Source organism: Malaclemys terrapin, chromosome 7, assembly GCF_027887155.1.
Source record: "Malaclemys terrapin pileata isolate rMalTer1 chromosome 7, rMalTer1.hap1, whole genome shotgun sequence".
NCBI classification, from domain to species: Eukaryota; Metazoa; Chordata; order Testudines; family Emydidae; genus Malaclemys; species Malaclemys terrapin.
Window position 1 is genome coordinate 41,728,140 of NC_071511.1, and position 26,369 is coordinate 41,754,508.

Consider the following 26,369-nt stretch of genomic DNA (forward strand, 5'->3'; position numbering starts at 1 on the left):
TTTTTTCACTACCAGGTAGACACTATTTAGCTTTCAAAATGCATTCCCATTCAGAGACCTCTAAACAGAGGTTACTACATCTCACACTAAAAAATTGTTTTTCAATTTCCATTGTCAAAGGATATAGTCATTTGTATTCAGAGCAGACTACACTATAGGGCAGAGGTTCTCAAACTGGGGGTCAGGACCCCTTAGAGGGTCATGAGGTTATTACATGGGGGGGGGGGTCACGATCTGTCAACCTCCACCCCAAACCCCGCTTTGCCTCCAGCATTTATAATGGTGTTAAATATATTTATTTAGAAGCGTTTTTAATTTATAAGGGGAAGGGGGATCGCACTCAGACTTGCTGTGTGAAAAGGGTCACCAGTAAAAAAAGTTTGAGAGCCACTGCTATAGGGTCATAAAAAACAGATTGTTGCTTGATGAAACTGCCTGTGTTACCATGACAAAAATATATTTGTCATCTCTGAGCTACACGTAACTGTCTTTCTATCAATAAAGTATCAGTCACTAGGAGACAACAAAATAGACAGGATGTAACTTTTGTTGCTAGCAGCATTCCCTACCCCAAACCAGCACACTAAGCATCAGCAGTTTTGCTTAGATCTAAAAAATAAATAAAAGCCAGTTACTACTTGCAAGTGGACAGTCCTTTAATTCATCTTTATGTGCCTAAATTAAGCAAAATATATTTGATGGCTAGTCTGAAAGAGGCATTAGGCTTGTGATCCTGGCATAGAGAAACAGCAGCTCTTTCTGGAAGGTCAGCAATACTACTGGGAAGCATGCAGAAACTTCTTGCGCCACAGGTCACTTCTGTGTGCAAAGGAAATAGGTTACACACACACATAATATTTAAAACAGAAAAATCTATTCCCTTGAATTTCACTCTATAAACAACATTAGACAGGTGAACCCACACTTCTGATTGCCATCTTAAGCATCTGCAAACTGATGACCTAATTCTCAAAAGACACATTGAACTCCTACCAAACAATGGGATTTGCAGGTGCTGAGCACCTCTTGGGATCTGGCCCTGAGCCCCATATTCTGATAAGCACTATATTCACAAATAAAAAAAACAAAAAAAAACCCACACACAAAATAACAATCCACCCCCACAACACATCACAAAGCACAACCCACAATGGGGTTTGGCACCATAGTTTTGGGCAGTTGAGATCACATTTAACCTTAATCTGGGTACCAAGAAAACTGTCACAAATCTGTGCTTCAGAGGAGCCTGAAGCCTGTTATCCTGAAAGCAAAGATCTCCCCAATTCTCAAACAACCAGCAGGCCACCTACCATGCAGTACATCCTTCAACATACCTCCCAGATGCAAAGAAGTGGTCCTGCATACACACTTACACCCCACATGGGAAGTAGCTCAGTGGACCACTCTGACGGGGAGTCTAATATCTAAAAGGTCCTTGTGGAATTATTCTCAAGCCCATTGCTTTAGGGATTTATCTAGTTGCAGGTTTAGCATCTTGCCTATTCTGGATCAGGAGTCAGAGATCTGAAACCATTTAGGATTCTTTGCTCTCAAGACAGGGAAAGCAATCCCTTCCACTATTCAAGGTAGCTTGGGAAACAAGACTCTCAAAATCATCACAAGCCAATATTATAGCCATGGGGGGGGGGGGGTTTGCACTTGTTCTTTAACAGGCAAGTCCTTGTTGCCTTAAACAGGATTAAAAAATAAGGCTTAGGCAAGGAGTCCAGTACTGTCATTAGCCATAGAAAAAGCAACTCGGGAAGATTAGGGCTTTTTTTTTTTTTTTTTTAAGAAAAGTCTTTTAGAGTGCAGCATCAGGGTCTACACAGACATTTAGTATGGAGCAGGCTAGTGCAGAATAGATTTACAGGCCAGCTTACCACAAACTAAGTGCTCATGTTGACATGCCCATAGACCAGTGCTTCTCACAGCTGGTCCGCCGTTTGTTCAGGGAAAGCCCCTGGAGGTCCGGGCCGGTTTGTTTACCTGCTGTGTCCGCAGGTTCGGTCAATCGCGGCTCCCACGGGCCGCGGTTCGCCGCTCCACGCCAATGGGGACTGCGGGAAGCGGCACAGGTCGAGGGATGTGCTGGCTGCCCTTCCCGCAGCTCCCATTGGCCTGGAGCGGCGAACTGCAGCCAGTGGGAACTGCGATCAGTCGAACCTGCGGATGCGGCAGGTAAACTAAGTGGCCCGGACTGCCAGGGGCTTTCCCTGAACAAGCGGCAGCCTGACTTTGAGAAGCACTACCATAGACTGTTTTTAAATTCAGCCATATTCAGGACTGAAGCTTTCAGAATTAGACTCTAGATGGTGCTATTAGACGACTATTTGAAAAAAAGCACCGCTCCACATAAACATTGAGAAACATTCAAGGTCAACAGGTCGCAAAATATATCCTCCTTCTGATATTTAAGAAAAGATCAGGACATGTTGGAATCCAAAACAGATTTTAATATAAGAGCCACAAACACACTTAATATCCTTGCTGATAAATAGTGTGGGGTCAAACAGGTGTATCGGGATATTTCTCTATTTCTAATTTTCATACTGCCTCCATTCTTATAAGCCAGCGGAAAATAGACAATGGCACATTATGTCTTCCTAGCAACCATTCTGATCTTTGATTGTTATAATAAGTGAAACAATTACATTATTTTTTCTGTTAACACTTCTCAACATGACACCAAATCTCTCAGCTATGAGCAGAGTACTATTTCCTCAACTCAACTTTATTTCAGACCTTTACCCATTGACCAGGGAAAATTCTGTTTAAGATCCAGGACTCAACTGACCACAGCACTATCTGGAAAGGTACACCAATAGTTGTGTTAAAAATCCATACTGTCTTTCATTGGCACATGTATGTCTATCACTGTTACCCCTTTCTGAGACATTTCCTGCAGGTCTCTCAGGTCAGTAAAATGTAAGAGGGTACCAATTGTTTTCACTTTGACTCAATGCAGCTCTGTTTGGGTCAGAAGATAAAGTATGCTGTATGCCAGCACTTGTTTCAATGGCTCGGGATGGTGTGCTCTCAACACTATTTTAGACAATAAATACAGTTACCTCCTGAATCAACCTTGCACTGAAAGAAACAAACCTAAAAATTCCACACACGTATGAATAAAAGTATTTTTAAAAGACTTAGAGGTCTGACTGTACCTTCTCATCAGAAACCCTCACAGAACTCTCTTAACAGAGCACAAAACTAATATTTAAGTAATACTACTGAACAGTAACACCTATGAGTCCTTTAAAGATTCTGCCAAAGCATCTCAGTCTTTAATATTAAAAAAGATGACGTTCTGTTCAAGGGTAAAAGTCACCCAACTGGAAATGCCTGTTTCACCTTTAACAAATAGTCATCTGCCGCCACCATCACCACCAAGCAGCATGAAATGCCAATACAAACACAAAATTTTGTCAAGCACAGAACAGACATTTCATTAAGGGCCTTTATTTATATAAAGATAGTATGACCAGGGACATTAGCTGGTGCAATGCTTCAAACACTAGCCTTCCACTCATGCAGACCTGGACACAAAATCCTGCCTGGTTTGCAAATGAAAATCAGTTTGGGGACTCACCCCAATTTCCGTCTAAAGGATATTCAATCTTAAATGGACTATGCAGTTTGTCACATCTAGTATTATAAGTTCAGAGAGGGATTCACAACTGTAAAACAGCCTCCACTATAAGATTAGAATGGAAAGCATTAACAAAGCTGTATAAAGCAACTCTACCCGCATGTGGTTCCAGCAGATCTCATCCACTCATCCATATAAGGACTAAGTAAAGCCACAACTAAAGGGTTGGGGGGGGGGGCGGGAGGGAAATGATTTTGTTGTTGTTGTTGTTTTTGGAGGGAGTTAGTTTATTTTTAAAAGAAGGCTTGAGTCCCTAAAGACTATTTTGCAGAAAACAGTCTTCTATTTAATGTAGCTCAGAGGAAATGTGCTTAAAATCAATTAACAGGTTTCATACTAAACCTCCATCTCTTCATGAAATGCTTTTCTGTCCTTCTCTTGAATCAAGACAATGCTTAGAAAAGTGACCAAGACACAACCCTCCCCCTCCCCCGCATTAATGGTGTAGAGAAACCATTCATCCACCCCTGTATGGGATACACCGAAGAAAAGAGAAATTTACATACAACTGGCACACCTGAAATTTACAATCCATGTCAAATACAAACCCTGTGTTTGGAACCAGCTCCCCCTTCCCCTCCAGTTCTTTTAGAGTCTCTCCCCTAACTTTCCATTCCACATCTGCTAGCAGCAGAAGGAATTTTACTAGAATTTCTCTTTGAAACATGTATGTATTGTTATAGGAGATAACAGAATTATAGCTTGTCAAACTACAGCTAAGGGTAGCATAAAATCCCTCCTTTACTATAAGGGGCTAAGAGGCTCAAATAACCTGGTTGGCACCTGACAAAAAGGACCAATAAGGGAAGAAGATATTAACACCCCCCCCCCAGATTTGAAAGTAAGGGGGGGGGGAAGAGAGAGAGAGAGAGAGAGAGAGAGAGAGGTTTTGTTTTTGCTTTCCTTGTTGTTCTCCCCGGGACAGAGAAAGACCAGGGAAGGAAAAACCCATCTCCTAAAACCCTCCCTGAAATAAGCATCCAAGATTACAAATTGTAAGTAATAGCAAGGAAATGTGTTAGATTATCTTTTGTTTTAGCTTGTGAATTTTTCCTATGCTAAGAGGGAGGTTTATTCGTGTTTTTTGTAACTTTGAAGTTTTGCCTAGAGGGGAATCCTCTGTGTTTTAAATCTTATTACCCTGTAAAATTACCTTACATCCTGATTTTACAGAGGTGCTGCTTTTACTTTTTTCTTTATTATAAAGTTCTGCTTTTAAGAACCTGATTAGTTTTTAGTGTCCTAAAACCCCAAGGGTCTGGTCTGTGCTCACCTTGTTTACCTATTTGGTTGGTATATTATTTTCAAGCCTCCCCAGGAAAGGGGGTGAAGGGACTTGGGGGTATTTTGGGGAAATATCCAAGTGGTCCTTTTCCTGAATCTTTGTCTAACTCACTTGGTGGTGGCAGCGATACCATCCAAGGACAAGGAAGAACTTGTGCCTTGCGGAAGTTTTTTACCTAAGTTGGTAGAAATAAGCTTAGGGGGTCTTTCATGGGGGTCCCCAATCTGTACCCCAGAGTTCAGAGTGGGGAGGGAACCCTGACATAGGAATCAAAGTGAAATAGGCTAATTTAGAACTATTCAGTCACAGAAAGAAAGCCTAACTGCCTTTTCTCAGTAGGAAGAATGGAGCCAGATTTTAAATAAATTGGTTCTTTAACCACAGATATAATATTTGTTCCTAGGCAAGGACAGAGACAGCATGCTCTAAAGGTTTATGTCACTTGTAATATTTAATAAATTCAGCCACTGCAGGACAAGGTCAGTAGATACTTCCCTACCACAGATATAACATAGCATTCAAGCCCCCACTACAAGATAAGACAATTCCAGCAAAAAGTATGCTTGGCTTACACACAGTTTCAGCAAGTATGACCTATCCCAGTCACTCTCAACCTTTCCAGACCATTGTACGCCTTTCAGGTGTCTGATTTGTCTTGCATACCCCCGAGTTTCACCTCACTCAAAAACTACTTGCTTACAAAAAAGTAAAAATAAAATATATAAAAATACAAAAGTGTCACAGCACACTATTACTGAAAAATTGCTTACTTTCTCAATTTTACCATACAATTATAAAATAAATCAACTGTAATATAAATATTATACTTACATTTCAATTTATATATAGACAGAGCAGTATAAACAAGTTATTGTATGAAATTTTAGTTTGTACTGACTTCGCTAGTGCTTTTTATGTAGCGTATTGTAAAACTAAGCAAATATCTAGATGAGTCGATATACCCCCCGGAAGACCTGTGGTTGAGAACCACAGCCCTAACCTATAAGAAATGTGCAGAGTATTTGAATGCTCATTCACCAGTTACCACTGGGACCTAAGTTTGTTTTAATGCTTACAGGTGGTTTCTAAGCTTCCACTACTACAGTACACCATGGGAGTCAGATCTCTGGAATCAGAGAAGAAGGAGTAGGAAAGGCTAACTCCAATGGCATCCTCCTCCTGAGCAAATGCATAGAATATGGCCTGCTCATCACAACCACCCTCTCTAGACACAGTGTGAAGTATAAGACCACCTGGAGACACCCACGCTCCTGGCATTGGCACCTTCTTGACTAGGTTATTGTTAGAGCTCGAGATCAGAAGGATGTCTGCATCATGAGGGCCATGCATAGAACTGATGACTGTTGGACAAACCATTGCCCTGTTAGCTCAATCATGAATTTCCAGATCACCTCAAGGCATCGCAAGCAGGCAAAATCAGTACGAAAGAAATTCAGCGTCAAGTCCCTTGAAGATATAGTGACTCGGGAGAAACTTCAGCAGTGTCTTCAAGAAAAAAGTTTGCCGCTATGCCTACAGCTGATGATGATAAAAAAAAAAAATCTCTGGAAGGGATTAAAGACTGCCATTCTCTTGGCACTTGCTGAGTCCATTGGCTATGTCACCAGCCATCACCAAGATTGGTTTGATGAGAACGATGCTGAGACTCCGGGCCTGCTGGACCAGAAGAGAAAAGCTCATTGCATGTGGCAAAATGACATATCACACCAGCAGAAGAAAGACTCATACAAGCAATTCAAGGCTGAAGCCCAAAGGAAAATCTGTGGCATCAAAAATAAGTGGTGTCGAGAAAATGCCAAGGAGATTGAGCTTTATGCTGATAAACAAGACATGAGGAGTTTCTTTCAGGCAATAAGGGCTATTTACGGCCCATGCTCCCACACCACTCTAAGCCCAAGACAGGTCAATGTATTTTAAGGACAGCGAAGGCAACAAAGCCAGATGGAAGGAGCATTTTGAGCTACTCCTGAGCCATGAGTCAACTGTCTCTGATGTCAGTATCAAATCTATACCTCAACAACATGAAAGAGAATCTCTTGCTTACCCCTCCCACCCCCCGTACCCTTGAATAAGTAACGTGAGCTATTATGCAAACTAAAAACAACAAGGTAGCAAGGCCAGATGGCATACCAGCTGAAGTCTACAAGTTTGGAGGTAAAGAACTTGGTAGGGAAGCTCCACAAACTTTTTCTTCATATCTGGTATAAGGAGAAGATTCCCGAAGACTGAGAAACACTAATATTGTTACAATCTTTAAGAAAGGAGATAAGTCGGAGTGTGGAAACTATCAAGGCACTGCCTTGCCATCTACAGCAGGGAAAATTCTTGCCGGGATCCTCTTAAACCGATTATTTCCTCAGCAAGGGGAAGTATTGCCAGAATCTTGGTGTGGTTTTAAATCATCCCTCGGGCTAACCGACATGATCTTCGTTGCGTGCCAAAAAACTTGGTGAAGCCCTGTAGAAGGTGCTGGCCAGATTTGGCTGCCATCCAAAATTTATCAAGGTCCTAAGGCTTCTCCATGATCAGATGACTGCCACAGTTTTCTGAAATGGCCTTGAGATGGAACCTTTCATCATCAAAACTGGGGTTAAGCAAGGATGCATTGTTGCCCCTCCAGCATGGCTGTACTGCCCCCAGCCCTTTCACACAGCTGCATCTTATGCGTCCTGTCCTGGGTCTGTCACGCAGCCCTGCTGGAGGACACGGGTGGGGGGGCGAGGCTAGGGGCAGTACAGCCGCGCCGGAGGAGCTGCCGGCATGGTGTTCTGCTCCTTTCGCCACTGTGGTTCCCAAGAGAGCCCTGAGCTGCAGGCTCTCCCAGGAACCGCAGCGGCGAAAGGAGCAGAACGTTGGGCAGCCCCATGCCGACAGCTCCCCCAGTGGGGCTGCCTACAGACCCCAGACAGGAATCACTAGATGCAGCTGTGTGGAAGGCTGGGGGTGGAACAGCTGCACCGAAGGAGCTGCCGGCGTTCTGTTCCTCCTGTGTCTTTCCAGTACGGTGTATTGGCTATAAATAGCTGACTGGTACAGCATACCGGACCATACTGCCGTATTTGCACCACTACAGAACTCCTAGATTAAATCAATGGACTGAATCAATGGCATGATGTGGTCCCGTTTTTTTAATATTCAGGTTACTATCCAGCCATTCAGCAAAGCCCATCTCTAATAAAATTCTCCCTGCCTCAGCCCTGCTTCCCCCACTCACTACCCCGGGACTATGACAGCTCTGTTAAAATGCAGAAAGGAAGCCACAGATTTAACATGGACAAATGCTGAAATGCTGTGATAGCAGACCCAAAGGGATAGAAACAAATCATTAGAATCATGTTATTTGCACTGAGAAATGTTAATGTTCATGTTCGAGGCCTCAGTGTTCTGCTTTGTCCTAAATCTGAACACTAGTTCACAATTCACTAGCATACACACTTCGGAACAGAAATTCATCTAAGACACTCAAATTTGGAGACCCAACCTGATCACCTCTCCTGCCTCCTTGTCTATCACAAACCCCTGTGCCCTGCCATTTGGACCAGCTATGGGGAGGAGGGGTCCTCATTAAATATCTTCTCCCCAATGGAGTTGACATTCAATACAGAATGGATGGGCAACTCTTTAATCTTCAACGTCTCCGCTCGAAGTCTAAAGTCTTCAGGGCGTCCATTACTGACCTTCAGTATGCTGATGACTGGGTCATCCTTGTGCACACAGAGAATGACCTTCAGTCCATACTGGATTTTCTTGCACAAGCTTACCAAAGCCTAGGACTCTCACTCAATATTGAGAAGATGAATGTGCTCTATCAACCTGCTTCAGGCCTTGCATATGACCCACCACAAATCACTATCGAGGACCAGATTTTGGAGACAGTTGAGCACTTTTGTTACTTCAGTCGCCAACATTCTGAAAATGCAAAAATCGACAGAGATCCAGCACAGGATCCAGTGTGCAAGTGCTTCTTTTGGGAAATTGCTCCAACGCGTTTCACAGACCAGGACCTGCAGCAGGACACCAAGGTCTATAAGACAACTGTTATTCCAACACTCCTCTCTGGATGCGAAACTTGGGTGACCTATCGACAGCACCTCAAGAGTTTGGAGAGAGATCCCCAACGATGCTTCCGGAAGATCCTTTGTGTCAAGTGGCAAGAATGCCGCACTAACAGCAGCATTATCGCTGAAGTCAATGTCACCAGCATTGAAGCAATGATCCTCATGCACCAACTTCGCTGGGCTGGACATTGTGTGTGGATGCCAGACTCTCACCTCCCAAAACAAATCCTCTACTCTCAGCTCACCCCAGTCAGAGATCCCGTGGTGGTCAGAGAAAACGCTATAAAGATACATTTTCAGTGTATTTTAAAGAAAACTGATGTGGATATCAAGCTGGGAAGAACAATGGCTCCATATCCTCCATCAGGCAGTGGCCTGCTTCGAGGAGAAGCGCCTTGCCCTCGAAGCTGAAAAGAGAGAGAGGAGGAAGGAAAAAGAAATAAAACTTTGTCTCAACAGGCCTCTGGCCTGCCACAAAATGTCTGTACCTACTGCAGGTTGATTTGTGGTTCCAGGATCAGACTCCTGAGTCATCTCAGGACCCGTATGTAAATCCATGGTAGAGATCATCCTCGAATCGAGGGATCACCAATCTATCAATCACACCATGGGTAACTGTTAGAAATGCTGTTTGATCAGTCTCCAGGATCTTGTGTCTTGGGAACAGATGGAAGAGAAGAGTCACTGAAATAGGTAGAAACTAATGCCAAAAATCCTTAGTGTATTTAACTGAAGGACTAGGGACAGTGAGACAGTGCATTTGTTACCAATATTAACATACTGGCATCTCGTCCTGTAGGACATAGGAGCCATATTTTCCTCCCACAGTCAGGTCAGAACACCTCAAGAGGAATAGCTGTGGTTCATTCTTAAAGTCAAAGCAGAAATTAGTAATCTGCAATTTATTTTACCCATTTAATTTGACTCTAAATAGGTTTTACTTTTTCCATGCAAGAGAAAACACTAAAAGACAACAGAAAAATTCTATAAAAACCCATGAGAAATTTAATACATCATCATTCATAATGAGCCTCAGAGCTAAGTTTAAACTTAGCTATCTAAATCCACTTATGAGTTTAACACCTGAAGGCCAATATGATTTTGTCCACCGTGTTAGCTGAATTCAGGAATCCACGGCCATGCAGGATTTCTCTCCTTAGAGAGACAAAGCAGGTGAAGTAATAGCTTTTTTCTCTCCTTCAGAAATCTAGTAACTACCCTTGGCATTCCACCAGAGGGCTGATGAGTCATCCTAGTGATTTTCCAGGGAAGTCACAAGAAGCTGCCAAAACCCAGAGCCACAAAAATAAAATGCAAGAGAACTAGATTCCCAGCATCTGAATTCAACCTAGCAAAAAGTGTTTTAGCTACAGCTATCCAGAGTTTGAATTGTTCATCCTCTTGAAAACATCAAGAAGGGAATTTTTTTCTGGGCTAGATACTCTTACTTGTTAAAGAGACATAGGGTGACCAGATGTCCCGATTTTATCGGGACTGTCCCGATATTTGCTTGTTTGTCCCGCGTCCCAAGCAATGTTTGGTCGGGACACTGGACAAACAAGCAATTTTTGCCCTCTGCTCCGGCTCGCCCTCCTCCTTCCCCCATTGGATAGCTCCCCAAATCCCTGTTCTGGCCCCGACCACTCACTGCCACATTGGATCCCTCCCCAAATCCCCGCCTCTTCCCCAAGCACAACGCATTCCTCCTCCCTACCAGGCAAGCGCTGGAGGGAGGAGGCCCGGGGACGGTGGGGTGAGTCCGGCCTGGCCTGAGCGCAGGCAGGAGGGCGGGGCGGTACCTACAGCGGGTCAGCCCTGGGTCCGGCCTGGAGAACCGGCTCCCTACGCGCCCATGGGTGGGAGTGGGGTTGCGGTTCCTCGGGGCTTCACATCCACCATGTGCGCCCCGGCCATGGAGCGAAAGCGGCCGGGACACGAGTGGGCATAAACCAGCTTGGTGCACGCAGGCTCTCAGGCCCCGCACAGCATGCGCTGTAAAATTGCGCAGAGCCTCCACTGCCGCTGCGCTCCATTCCCCAGTGCATGGCTGGAGCTTGAACCCGCGCGGAGGGACAGGTCAGGTGTGAGCGGGGCTGCGAAAGCCTTGCCTCAGACCCTGACTGTGAAAGCCCCTGCTGCCACCACTCTGAGGGGATTGCGTGGGGGGAGGTGGAGACGAGGCGTGGGGGGGGGGGGCGGGCGCGCTCCGGCTTTCCCCCCCCACGCCGCCATTTTTTTCCTCCTCCCCGTGTCCTGATATTTCAGTTGTGTCATCTGGTCACCCTAAGGAGACAATAGAAAATCTTCAAGGTCATTCTGCAGACCTACTATGTTTGAATGGAGTAGATCAGGGATGAGACTTCAGGGCCAGACTAGCAATGACCACTTCTTCTATTAATATCCACTTCATATTTTTCTTTCAGAAACTCAATTCAAGTGAACAAAGAGCAGGCAGATAATTAAGTCTCTTGCCAGACACGTTTTCACATTGTATATGGAAATAAGCTCCAAGAGAAATAATAGGTGAGATGCTTAAACTGGCCCATTTTCCATACTTCTGACTCAGTAGTGTAAAAGAAAATCTCCTGAGAAATGTAGGAAATATGCTTCTTTATGAAAACACACATCTCACTATACAATTTTAATAACCAGAGCATTTCAAAAAAGAGATAATTTCGAACAGCATCAACAGAATGCTAAGACTACTTACCAGACAGTCTCCATGAACTCAGGATATAGAGTTTTATAGTCATTGTCAAAGTCAATCCAGCGTCCCAGTCTGGTAATGCTAATCTGTTAAAATATGAACATACAGCTTTAAAGGCAGCTTAAAACAAAGATCATGGTACATTTCCCAGATTTATCTCTTTGTAATAGCTTGTTTAAAAAGCAACATGTTCTACCCTTATCAGTGAACCAAGCCCACAAAACAGTCAAGCCTGACAATGGTTCAGGGTAGAGCACTTTATCTAGCATGGAGTATGCTAAGGAAAGGTCATGAATACAGGCCTTTCCTTAAATTCAAAGCCATGCAATACAGAAGTATCTACTCACTGCAACTAAACTTGGAGATTCAGAGTGTATTGTAGCTGATGGGTCAGACCTTTGCTCAGCATACTGCCAAATGATTCACCAGAAACTTGGCTTTGCCTGCACTAGTTTTGTTTTTGATTAAAATCATGTAACTGCTATGGCGATAGTCAAAATGGGGAGAAGAACAGAACTTCACAGTTCTCTCCATTTCTACAGAGTTATAGTCTGAGAGCTCTGAACATTTATCTAAATCAGAGCTGGAAAAGCTATTGTGTAGGCACTGTACAAAATTATTTCAGGACCAGCTGCCTCCTCTGGCCTCCCTATACTTGGAAGCCACATTGCTAAAGCCACAAGGACTCTGACAAGTCTTTGCTTCATATCTACTCACACAGAGCACATAAGTCAATTAATGAGTAAATTACATGAACATTATGCTTCACTTTGATAAGGGATATCCTTTTGTTGGTTGGGTAGCTATGCAATCTGCCAACTTTGCAACATGACCAAAAACAGGATAGACCTTTCCTGATATTGATATATGTTGGTACAGTAAGAGTCAAACTACATTTATTCCTGGAATAAAGTAGATGCACATCTATAAAGATTCACCATCACAATCAAGCTACATGCACAAAAAATGCTGACAAGATTTGTGGGTACAAACTGACCAAAATTTGTGATGTACGCACAATGTTCTTGGTCAATGTTTTATCGAAGTTAAAATCTTACTCCTTTTCAGATTTAACTTTTATTCACATTGAAACAGTGGATCTCAATTTGAGAGTTTGCTCTCTCTAAATTCCCTTTAAATGTCACCACACAGTAACATCCAGACACTGCGATTTAATAGTGCGTCAAGACAATGCCATGCAATTTCACAACCCCTTGCCTCAATTCCTTATGACTCGTTCTGAAATGCAGATGCCAGGACCCACCTCCTGGTAGTAGGGACTCTGGCAGCTTAATTACTTTATCTCAGAAGGCAGAGTTGGGAGTGCTGCTGTCATAGATGAACACTGTTAGCTCTGCTCTATTTTTCCTCAGGCGCAGCAAAAGTAGTTCCACCATGTCCTACTGAATTGCATAAGAATTGCATGCAATTTTAGACACACAGGCAGAGTTAATACTGACATTCTACTTACCCTCCATTCGGTAGAGTATCTCATCACAATCCCCCTGCACTGATTGTTATATTCCGCAATACCCATTTTGGCCACATCCTCTGGCCCTTTGATTCCTAGTGTTTTGTCAATTTCATACTCCTAGAGAGGAGGAGGAGGAGAAGGGGGAAAAAAAGAGTCAATACATATTGCAGTGCGAAATCTTCAGGATTTTCCAGTTAGTTAATTTTTGTCCCAGCCCTATACAATGCATCCAAAGCCCCAGACTCAAATCTGCATGTGCAAGTTTCTCATGCAAAAAAGCATGTATATTTGAGCTCCTATTTCGCACGTACAAGGTTTTCTCCTCCCACAACCATTATCTGTACTCACATACACAATAACACCAGTAATGGATGAATCTGTCCTTCAGAAATAAGGGCTGTCAAAGTCAGTCAGTCAATAAACGGTCATCCTTTGCATGGTAACTACTAACAATAGGCTTGCATAGCTACCTGTACTTTGCACAGCAAATTTACAGTTTATTGAATCATTTGCTTTGGAACATTCCAAATTTCTAAATGACATGCTAGTCCACTAAAGTTATTACTAGGGATTATTCATTCAGTTTCCCAGGATCAAATTTGGGATGCAGGGGCCAAACAAAAAATACATACCATGCAAAGGTACTCCATGTACAAAGGAGATGATAGAACCAAAAGGGATTCCTATAGCACCTTTTCATGGACAATTCAAAACCACTACACAAGGAGGGGAATTTAGATATTTCAGCATAATGTCAAAGTCACGAACAAAGCAGAACATTCAGCCCCATTATAAGTGACTGACGGGCTCCCAAGCTAACCAAATCCTCATGGGTAACAAAAGAAAAAAGGACTCAAACGGAGGTCTCCATCAAGGTTTTAGAGCAGAGGTCTCCAAAGTGGGGCATGCACCCCACTGTGGTGGCATGGAGGACCATGAGGGGGGAACACGGTAGGGGCTGGGCCATCCCCTACAGGGGCAGGGAGGGAGCGCCATCCAGCCCCTGGCCACCCCCAGCTCTGCTCCAAGTCCCAACCCCAGCCACATTCCTGGCTCCCAGGCCTGCGCACTCCTGGCCCCAGCCTCGGCCACGGCTCTGTTCCCGGCCCTGGGCTAAGGCTGGGGGAAAGGCCAGGAGCGGAGCTGCACCTGGCCATGGGCCCGGCTGACAGCTCCCACCACAGCCCAGCTGCAGCTCTGCTCCTGCCCCTGACTGTGGCTTAGCTCCCAGACCCAGACCCTACCCCAGCTGCAGCCCCCTTATCCCGGTCCACGTCTCCACACCCTCCAGCCATGGCCCCGCTTCCAGGCCCAGCTCCAGAGAGGCAGGGAGGGGGAAGGGCGACAAGACCCTCAAAAGTTTGGGGACTGCTGTTTTAGAGGAATTCTGGGGGGTTAATAGAGGAGGGCAGGGAAGAGGATGTAACAAATTATCCAGATACACAGATAACCATATTCAAAGATCAAGATAGCAAAAGTATCTGCAGGATCACTTATTGCACGTACCACAGGTAAACCATGACAATCCCATCCAAATCTTCTGTCAACATAAAAGCCACTCTGGTGAGCAAATCTGGTTACTACATCTTTAATGGTTCCTGCAAGAATGTGGCCATAGTGTGGAAGCCCAGTTGCAAATGGAGGGCCATCATAGAAAGTAAATCTGTGAAACAATAGGCAATATAAATTATTAGTTCAAAATCAGCCCTCACAAAACAGGAAGACCATTCTCTGTGTTTGTGCTGCTCCTGCTTATATGGCTCCACAAGTTGTATAGTAGAACCTCATAGTTATGAGCACCTTAGGAATGGAGATTGTTTACAACTCTGAAATGTTCGTAACTCTGAACAAAACATTATGGTTGTTCTTTCAAAAGTTTACAACTGAACATTGATTTAATACAGCTTTAAAACTTTACTATACAGATGAAAAATGCCGCTCTCTCTCTCTCAAATGTAAACTACTAAAAAAAAATTAACAGTAACATACTGTAATTTTTTTTGTCTCTGCTGCTGCCCAATTGTGTACTTCTGGTTCCAAATGAGTATGTGGTTGACTGGTCAGTTTGTATCTGTGGTGTTTATAACTCTGAGGGTTCTACAATACCAGCACCAGAGCTAAAACTGATGTGAACTCTGCCCGTGTTGTTGTTGTTTTTGTTTGTTTTTTCTCCCTCTCCTCCTCTCTCCATTCTTACACACACACACACACACACACACACACACACACACACACACACTATATTATATATATATAAAAAAATAAACACACACACCTTCAGGAAGAAAAAAGAAAAAGTAATAACATGGAAAGTGGTGCTGGCTTAGACAGAGTTCTAAAAGAAGGCAGCAGCTGTAGTATGAGTGAACAAGCAGAAGGGAGAAGAGCTACAGGTAAATAAGCTCTTTATTTTCATGCATACTAGCTGTATCTTTTATGCCGCTTTTTACCTTGGTCTGTTTTTTGACTGTTTCAGGCATTCCTGAAAACAATCAAGCGTGTTCCAGAGATTCAGTATCTTCTCTTCCTCCTGAGGAAAATTTATGTTTTCTGCAACTTGCTGAACCATTCTTTCCCCTATAAGGATCAAACAATATCATGTAGAAAATGAGTTTTGATTTTCAAGACAGAATAAGCAAGGATAAATAGCTTCTCAATACAGTACACTATGCCATTAGAAAAGCATCTCATAGTATATACGACCATATCACAGTATGATTCTTGATCACAGCTTAGGATCTTGTTTCAAAATACAGGCGAGTCCCATCTTACGCTGGGGTTACGTTCCGCTGCCAGTGTGTAAAGTAAAAATCGTGTATAGTCAAAATTCCATTGAGTGTAATGGCGGGCGGAATCGCCCGCACTACAGGTACAGTATTTAAATTGTTATTTTTCTCTTTTTTTTGCCGACCACGCAAAGCTGAATTTGCACGTTACATGCGCGCAAGATGAGGCTTGCCTGTAGTCACTAAGGTAGCAGTCTGTTCTAAATACACTATGAAGTAGTTTCATGGTGATACAATAGTATGAGGAAGTGGTTCTCCATTTACTCTTGGTTATGTTCATTGTTGATTTTCCACTGAGTTTCCTTGGCTACTTAAAACTAAATGCCTTTTCAAATTTTCTTCCAGATTTGAAGGAACACTTCCATGCAAAACTTACAAAATTGTGCTTTCCCTCTTTAGTCAGGTTGTGATTCTCCCCAGCATCAAAAAGCAGATCAAATTCAACACTTTAAATTTAGAGATCTGAGCTGGCTCACAAATCAGCATTTAAACTAACATGGCAATGTAAAAGAGAGTACAATAGATGTGTTTTGAAGGCTGAGGATGGAAGGGTCTGGACAAGGAGACAGGGAATTAGATCAGTGGTAAGAAAGAAAAGTGGAGAGCAACAATTTCTATCTGCCTTTGCAACCATAACTGTTCAGTAACATCTTCCTGCCCTTGTTCATTACTTTTCTCCTTTTGCTCCCCATTATTTGGAGGTAAGACCTCCACTATGCACCTTGGGAATTGGTGAATGACTCTGACAAATTCTAATCAACCTGTTCGCCTAATTTTCAGAGGCGGAGTTCTCTGCTCACAGAAAAATCAAGCCAAAGTTTTCAGCCAACAGCCCATTCTTGCTTATTCCTGGCAATTCCCTGAAGAACTAAAAAACACCCAAGTGTAAAAGTCAGAGCCCAAAGCTGTACTCTAATTCTGACTGAGTCAATGACTCACTACAAGGACAATTATTTCTCACTTACAAACAAGATTTCTCCAGCATATGGAGATGCAATAGTGCTAAAATATTTGACCATTAGAAATACATGAGTATGTGACTGAGACATTCAGGTCTGAACACAAAAGATTTCACAAAACATCTACATAAATTTTTAGTGAGTGCTGGGGTGGAACCCGTGCTTATGGAACATATTGGTACCAATGACACAGGGATATTCAGGAGAAATCCTGTCTGCTTAAGTGGCTACGGAGATAGATGAAAGCTTCTTCCCTTTTTCACCTGTCTCTATTCTTTTAGTCCTCCCCCCACCTCACCCCCAAATAATTCCAATATCTACTTCTACTGCTCTGGGTTTCCCAAACCACAGCAAAAATGAAACAGTCAGAGTATTTGTTTTCATTGTTGCCCCAGGTTTGTGAATCACAGAACTGAAAAGACAGAGCCTTGTTAATTGTATTTAGTCTTGTCAAGTACCAGCAATGAGAAACATCAGAAGGACTACTCAGGAAGACAGCATCAATTCATGATCAAAAGGGTTTTTACAGCTATAAAATCCAGAAGCTTCATTTTTTTAAAACGTGAAAGTTTAAATGCTGCAGAAAATGACAGCTTAGCCTGTCCACCCATCAGTCTCAAAACACATCCAAGTACCACTCACCTAAGTGAGGTGGAAGGTGACTTTTTCAATCCCTGATTTGAACTATATTCATAACACTAAGGGTGGCTCATTTTCCTCTATAATAATCATATTTCCTCAGAAATACATGGTCCTTTTAGGAGGAGATATGCCACATATCTTTCACATGTTTGGGGCCAGACTGTGTCTGACCCCTGTGCAAATGTTGGAGGGAGTTAAAGCACCCAGTGACACATAAAGGGAGTCCTTGTGCTCAGAGTGCAAAGATTCCATGGAGCTGGAGATGATGAAAGTGTTTTTCTGTGCAAAAGACATATGAAGGAGGCAGGTCCACGCCCCAACAAGGCCAGCCAATTGGCCAGCCAGTTGACAACTGACAAAGATCCATAGAACCCTGGTGTAGTACCTCCTTAGAGAAAAATGTCTCTTGGGACAGCACGACTCTGCGCCATCTCCAGTACATGGCTTAATGCCACAATTTAACCCTGGTTATTGCTGTAGCACAAAGTCATCTTCTGGTACATAGCTCACCAGGGAAACCACTAGATGAAGATTATAAGGAGTCTTGAACAAGGCAATGTTTTTCTGTATTCTAACAAGGCTAGCAATAACCCTAGATCAGCATTTCTCAAATGCAGCAACCGTGGCCGCATGCGGCCACCAGGGGCTTTTCTTGTGGCCACAGTATCTTGAGTGGTGATTTGGGGAAAGGAGGAGCAAAGCAGCTGCCCCTCCTCTGGGACTGCTAGGAGCGGTTGAGCCTTGCTCCCCCTTTGGAGCCACAAACACCGGAGGAGCAGACAGCTGGCATGAGTTGCCCACCTTCCCAGGGCGGTGGGGCTCAGGCGTCTTGACTTCAGCCCTAGTATGGCGGGCAGCAGGCTCTGGCTGCGTGCGCCTGCCACGGGCTATGACCACGGGGCTTTGGCTACTCAGCGCTGGGCTCCATCCCTCAGCCACAGGACTCAATCCCTGGGCTCACCAGCCCTCTCATTGCCACTGCTGCCTCCCTACCTACCTCCCCATCCAAGGCTTAATTTATTCCCCAGCTTGCCAGGGCTAAGTAAGTCTACTGCGAAAAGTGATATTTGTATATTTGTTAATATCACTTTTTACTGCTTCCCAGCTAGCTAACAAGTCTGCTGCTGTGAAAAATGATATTAACAAACATACAAATACCACTTTTCACAGAAGCAGACTTACTAGCTAGCAAGTCTAAAAAATGCAGCCAAAAAAAAGCAAGAGAAACAATAATAAAAAAATACAAGAACATGCAGAGCACCTTATTTGTGTTTCTATTCTGTTTAGGTCCACTAAAGAATAGAGACAACTGTACGTTACTTTTATTACTGAGTCTGCAAAAAAAAAAAAAAAAAAAAAACCTACATAAATAAATTACTATGATGTGAACCTAGTTATGTGCATATTTATTTGTTTTTTTCTAAAGTATTTTATGAAAAATTGTCTAAGCAGTTACCAGCAAGAGTTCGTGGCCACACTTTGAGGCCACCAGAAAAATTGTTGAGAGAACCTCTGGCCTAGACGTTAAGACTTAATTAATATAAATAACAATACTTCACACTTCTGCAGCAGTTTCCACCCTAGGATGTTGGAGTGCTTTACAAACATTAATTAGCTCCATGTCACTATTGGAGGAACGGATCATCTATGTTTTCCTCACAGCCCCAAGGTCACACAGCCATTTAGTGGCTGAAGTGAAAATAAAACCAATATTTACCAAATGCAAAGCCTTCTGCTTTAACCTCAACACACGCTCTCTCAAACACAATGGTTCCTCTCATTGGCAGCAAATACAAACACACTAGGCATCTGCACTCATTGCTAACACCATGAAACCCAGTCTTTAAAAACTATAAGTTTACTCAGTATCTACCATGGTGATCTTCTCTGAATGAAGTCATCAATTCCTCATGACTCACTATAGTAAATATTTTAAACGTCTTTTGTTCACAAGATACTAATAAAATGTAACTGTAATCGGGCTATGGAGGCTGCTAAGATATCACAGACTCCATGCATAAACCACAGTATTACTTTTGGCCCATTTTTACTAACTGGAGCACTGTACCAACACAACAGTTTCCAGTAACCACAGGGCACACATTCACCTGCATAGCAGAGACTTTCTATTTTTAACAGCACAAAGATATTTTACCTGAATTGATGGAAGTCTAATGTTTCAGAGCTGTGTAGAAAAACCATTTAATGGGCAAGATCAGTGATATAGTAACTCCTCATTACAGGTCCATTTTCTCAATTTGCAGGACAAAAAATTAATTGCCATTAATCGCACTGTTAAACAATAGAATACCAATTGAAATGTACTAAATATTTGTGGATGTTTTTCTACATATTCAAAAATATTGATTTCTGTTACAACACAGAATACAAAGTGTACAGTGCTCACTTTATTATTTTTATTACAAATATTTGCACTGTAAAAATAACAAAATAAATAGTATTTTTCAATTCACCTCATACAAGTACTGTAGTGCAATCTCTATCATGAAAGTGTAACTTACAAATTAGATATTTTTTTACACGTAGCTGCACCCAAAAACAACAATGTAAACTTTAGCACCTACAAGTCCATTCAGTCCTACTTCTTGTTCAGCCAATCGCTAAGACAAATAAGATTGTTTACTTTTACAGGAGATACTGCAGACTGCTTCTTATTTACAATGTCACCTGAAAGTGAGAACAGGCATTCACATGGCACTTTTGTAGCCAGCATTGCAAGGCATTTACATGACAGATATGCTAAACATTCATATGTCCCTTCATGCTTCGGCCACCATTCCAGATGACATGCTTCCATGCTGATGATGCTTGTTAATGCATTTTTTTTTTTTTTTAATTAATTAAATTTGTGACTGAACTCCTTTGGGGAGAACTGTATGTCTCCTGTTCTGTTTTACCTGCATTCTGCCATATATTTCATATTATAGCAGTCTCGGATGATGTCGCAGCACATGTTCGTTTTAAGAACACTTTCACAGCAGATTTGACAAAACGCAAAGACGGTACCAATGTGAGATTTCTAAGGATAGATACAACACTCAACCCAAGGTTTAAGAATCTGAAGTACCTTCCAAAATCTGAGAGGGACGAGGTGAGAAGCATGCTTTCAAAAGTCTTAAAAGAGCAACACTCTGATGTGGAAACTACAGAACCCAAACCACCAAAAAAGCAAATCAACCTTCTGCTGGTGGCATCCGACTCAGATGATGAAAACGAACATGCGTCGGTCCTCTTTGCTTTGGATCGTTATCAAGCAGAACCCGTCATTAGCATGGACGCCTGTCTTCTGGAATGGTGGTTGAAGCATGAAGGGACATATGAACCTTTAGAGCACCTGGCACATAAATATCTTGCGATGCTGGCTACAACAGTGCCATGAAAACGTCTGTTCTCACTTTCAAGTGATATTGTAAACAAGACGTGGGCAGTATTATCTCCTGCAAACTGTCACCAAACTTGTTTGTCTGAGCAATTGGCTGAAGTAGGACCAAGTGGACATGTAGTTTCTAAAGTTTTACATTGTTTATTTTTGAATGCAGTTATTTTTTGTACATAATTCTACATTTGTAAGTTCAACTTTCATTATAAAGAGATTGCACTACAGTACTTGTATTAGGTGAATTGAAATATACTATTTCTTTTGTTTTTTACAGTGCAAATATAATAATCAAAAATAAGTATACAGTGAGCACTATACACTTGGTATTCTGTGTTGTAATAGAAATCAATATTTTTGAAAAATGTAGGAAAAACATCCAAAAATATTTAAATATATGGCATTCTATTATTGTTAACAATGTGATTATCGCAATTAAATTTTTAATCGTGCGATTAATCATGATTTTAATTGCTTGACAGCCCTAATTATACGTTTTGTGTAAAGTATGCCTTGTGAGGTATTATTCGAGAAGTCATGATCTGTTTAACATTACAATCCTCTGAAGTTAAGAAGTTTTGCTACATGCTTGTTACTGAAATATGTTGGAAGTCCAGGAGATGCCCACAGCTAGCCTTTTAGTGGCAACAAAGGAGCAACTAAGAACCCCAACACAGATTTACATAAGGACTACCCTGCTATGTGTTGATGGCCCACTAAGGACAATCTACTTTTCCAGTGGGCCCCTCCCAAAAACCCCTGAGAGAACACAATGGGGGCTGTCTAGCTCCCGTGACCAGCAAGGATCTTTCCAGCACCTGGAAGAGAGTTTAAAATGAACAGGCAATGTCATCACCACTTGACCGCTCTCCTCTCCCACCTAGTCTGAAGGCAACAAGAACTTTGGGAAGAAAAATAATTTGAACTGGGGAGATTGGTCCCAGGCTGAAAAGGGAATTCAGCCTGTGTACTAAGAACTGTAAGCAGCCTGCAACATCCAGGAGGGTGAGAAAAACTGCTTGATTCAAATCTTGCTTAGTCTGATAAAGTTTAGGACTTAGACTGTAATTTTATCTTGCATTTCTTATATAACCAACCTCGACCTCTCTGCCTACCACTTATAATCTATCTTTCTGTAGTTAATAAAGTTATTTTGATGTTTAACCTTAAACAGTGAGTTTGTCCTAAGTGCTTGGCAGAGCTGGCTTTAGGAAGTGCAGGGCCCGATTCGAACAGTTTTGATGGGGCCCTGGCAGGGATGACTGAAAAGAAAAAAAAAAAACAAACAGGTAAAAAAACACGTGGGGCTTGTACTCACCGCGCGGCACTCATAGTCTTCGGCAGTTTGTCCTTCATTCGCTCCGGGTCTTTGGTAGCACTGAAGGACCCGCCGCTGAAGTGCCGCCGAAGACCCGGAGAGCTGCCGGGTGAGTAAAAGTTAAAAAGGAGCCTCTAGCCAGGGAAGGGATTCTCAGCCACTTGCCCCTACGCCGGCAGCCCTGCCACTGGGCGCGGGGCCCTCTTAGGCGCGGGGCCCAATTCGGGGGAATTGGTGGAATTGGCCTAAAGCCAGCCCTGGTGCTTGGGGTATCTGCTCAGAATACAAAGGCTGGTGCATGTCCACTATCTTTTGATTAAGTGGTGAACTAATTAACGAGTTTGCATTGTTCAAGAGAAGGTTTTGAGCAGTGTGATATGGTACATTTCTGAGGTGCGAGGCTGGGTCAGGGGGCGAGAGGGGGGAGTTTGCTGGTCTCTCCCTGTGTGCAGTTCATGAGTTGCTTCGAGAACATTCATGCAATTTGGCTGGGTGTGTCTCCACATGCTGTTGGTTGAGTGATCACAAAACCTGGAGGAGTTTGCTGCTTGTCACTAACATAGCATTTTAAGGGACAGCCCAGCCCAGACTGGAGAGTTAAGGGGGAACAGTGGTCCCACAGGTCCAGGTTGTACCCCAGGGGTCTGTAACAAGGGTCTTAACCAGAATGATGATAAAAGCTGTATGGATTTTGGCTCTACGTTTACTGGTCAAAACAGTTTCTGTTTTTAAGATCCATCATTCTGCTGGCATGAAAGCATGAAACCAAGTAAGCTGAATTTTTCAGAGTTTAACTGACTTCCTAAACGAGAAGTTCTTTTCAAAAGGTTACTTCTGTCTCCAAAAATGTTTTAAAAAGCAGTATACACTGGATCTTTCAGAACTGATACCAAGAGGAAACCTTGCACCGTAAGTGAAGAACTTAACCTGCCACCCACTACTGATGCTGCTAAAATCATATAAGTAAAAAGAGATATAGTTAAAATGCCATCAATCTCCAATACAAGTCAGGCATCAATACAATAAAATAGCTCAGGACAGAAAACCCCAAGCAACCAAAAAGATATACACAAAGCAACAAAAACGACATGATTACTTTCGGAGTCTACTGATGTAACTTTGCAGGCAGAAATTATTGTTTTTTGCTAGTGATGAGAGAGTATTTTATTGTGGAAATCTCTGTATACCTACTTTTGGTGAGACAACAACATTTCCACACAAAACGAAACACTAAGCTATTTCTTTTAAGAAAGAAATAAGATTTTGCCATATGCATATATATATATATATATATATACACACACACACACACATTTGTACGAGTACTATGATTTGGCTGTCTCTCTTATGTCTTCTTTACTTCACTATTTAGTGCTATTACTGAATAGTAACAAATTAAATGTAAACAACATACTACCAAGAAATAAATTTTAACATACTTTTTTAAAAGGAGACAACATTCAGTGGAAATGGCGTTCTTCAATGTGTACTGATGATGCTACAGCTAACAGACAAATAGCAGCCTTTGTACCTAGAACAGGGAAATACAATGACCTAAGCATTAAAATAAAGGAGCCTACTAAAATTCTATTTAAAATAAATCAATAATTTAATTATACCATAAATTAATACAATTCATATAATTTAGCATGGTGGATTTAACATATTTCAGTCATTGTGTGGGTTGTGAACTAAAAAAAAAATTACAGATCACTTTTTGCCATAGGTGCAACCCAAAGTATTTAAAATGAGGAAAAAGTAAAATATTACAATCAGAATAGTGATAAAAATGTACATAAAGTATCAGTTAGTTTCTAAAGTCCTATAGAACCCTAACTATAGGTCTGATCCAAAGATTCCCACTGACTTCAGCTATCTTGGAGTCAAGTTCCACATCACCTTCCTATGTCATGATGTGATCATTCATGCTCTATTCAACTTCTCCCACTCTCTATTCCATGCCTGATTCCGCATGTATGAAATTCCCTCCCCAGGCTAGTTCAAATCTCCTCCTTCCTCTTATACAAACACCTCCTGAAGATTGACATATGAGTAAATTACTTTAAAAAAAAAATACAAGTCTCTTTTAGGCTGAAAACTCTTTGAATCACAGTGCTGAGCACATTCTCTGAGTTAAGCAAATGAAATACTACTACATCTCAACACTGAAAATCCACCACTGCTAGAACTTAGGGTAAGAGCCAGGTAGACAACCTGTGAACAGCACAATTTAACATGTGCCTGTGGACAGGGAATTTGTCCAACAGCAAAGGATATCATAGGATCTTTGATTGCCACACAGCCAACTTGCTTTTAAATGTCTTACACTAAAGGGTCACATGGAGAATAAAACAATAACACAATGTATCTGTTTCATCAAAATGAAGGACTCAGCCAGCCATACCAGGCTCTCAACATGCAGTTCCAGCATGTATTTAAAATCTTATGCTTAGACCATAAAACCCAACTCTTCTGGATGAGTTATTCTGTTCCATTCTAAGTAGCATTGTACACAGCTCATCACATAGCTGCTAATTCAAGATTAACCTTATAGAAAGTTTTCCATAAATGATTTTTCTTCCCGCACTAGAACTTTCCAGATAGCCACCCAGAAACTCTGTGTGATACTCCAACATATTTAGGTTGCACCCACACTAGGAAAAATTGGAAAACAATCCTTCCTCAAAACAGCTTGGCTGGTGGTAGCAATGGTGGAGACTGTAGTATAGGATGTGGACCTTTTCACCCTACTTAGAGCAGAGGTAGATCATGTGGTGGTACATATGCCTAAACCTTGTCTAAAGCTTATAACAATGCAACTCCTGGTAAAACTGCAGGAGTGAAATTAGGGATCCCAATTTTCCTACAGCAAGCTATACCTAAAATAGCACTCTGTGTTTTCTCTCTACCAATTAGAGATTTAAACTTATTATGATTAAAGTGAGTTTTTGAATCCCAATCTGGGAAAATGACTGAAATGCAAGCAGAGATTTATGGCAGAACCCAGAAAGGGAAGAACAAAAAAAAGGACTTGATTTCATCCCAGTAAGACATCACACAAGATGCAACTTGTCTAAAATAACTATAGCCACATTCCTTCCAGAAATAATGTTGAAATGCCTCAGAACACATAGTATTTCTTTAATTGGTCCTATGATAAAGGCCAAACTGTTAAAGAAATGTATAAAGTTTACACCTACCTATCTAAAAATCCCTGCATAGAGTTACTTCAATTTATCTCTTCATCCTACAACTACTGTTGCAAATTTTTCTCTCTTTATATTAACTTGATCAAACAAACAAAACCAAGAGAGATCCTTTATTGAAGGGACTGACAGCTCTGCAATGACTGCAAGTCACTCCATCTAACAGATAAAAAACAATGGCCAAGATTTGGTTAATGCTATAGTTCTTATGATATTGCTATTCCTGATACATGGTAAAAGAGCCTCCATCACCTGACAATAGCCTCATGTCATCTCACCAACAACAACAAAAAAAGTAGTAAAAATCCCAACTATACGTATAAAATGATAGGGTCTAAATTATCTGTTACCACTCAAGAAAGATCTTGGAGTCATTGTGGATAGTTCTCTGAAAACAACTACTCAATGTACAGCAGCAGTCAAAAAAGCAAACAGAATGTTGGGAATCATTAAGAAAGGGATAGATAATAAGACAGAAAATATCATATTGCCTCTATTTAAATCCTTGGTATGCCCTCATCTTGAATACTGCATGCAGATGTGGTCGCCCCATCTTAAAAAAAAGATATATTGGAATTGGAAAAGGTTCCGAAAAGGGCCAAACAAAAATGCTTAGGGTATGGAGCATCTGCCATATGAGGAGAAATTAATAAGACTGGGACTTTTTAAGCTTGGAAAAGAGACGACCAAGGGGGGCATATATTGAGGTAAATCTATAAAATCATGATTGGTGTGGAGAAGTGTTATTTACTCCTTCTCATAATACAAGAACTAGGGGTCACCAAATGAAATTAATAGGCAGCAGGTTTAAAACAAACAAAAAGTAGTATTTCTTCACACAACACACAATCAGCCTGTGGAACT

The 26,369-nt window shown here is 41.9% G+C and overlaps 1 protein-coding gene and 1 non-coding gene across 6 annotated transcripts in view; both read right to left on the reverse strand.

The window, feature by feature from the left end:
- The window catches only part of IARS1 (isoleucyl-tRNA synthetase 1), a 239,037-nt gene that overhangs the window by 174,878 nt on the left and 37,790 nt on the right, over positions 1–26,369 (reverse strand). For 2 of the 5 annotated variants that reach the window (XM_054035750.1, XM_054035749.1), the window contains exons 2-6: positions 23,739–23,830; positions 15,648–15,774; positions 14,704–14,860; positions 13,195–13,314; positions 11,727–11,809 (exon numbers count right to left, since the gene is read on the reverse strand). In XM_054035750.1, the coding sequence (XP_053891725.1) occupies positions 11,727–11,809; positions 13,195–13,314; positions 14,704–14,860; positions 15,648–15,766 (479 nt within the window). In that variant the 5' untranslated portion in view covers positions 15,767–15,774; positions 23,739–23,830. Of the gene's footprint in view, positions 1–11,726; positions 11,810–13,194; positions 13,315–14,703; positions 14,861–15,647; positions 15,775–22,146; positions 22,164–23,738; positions 23,831–26,369 lie in introns of those variants that run through there. The other 3 variants (XM_054035752.1, XM_054035753.1, XM_054035754.1) reach the window with 2 other exon arrangements.
- Positions 19,548–19,682, reverse strand: LOC128841390 (small nucleolar RNA SNORA84). The gene has a single exon (XR_008445831.1). It is a non-coding gene; the product is annotated as a small nucleolar RNA SNORA84 (small nucleolar RNA).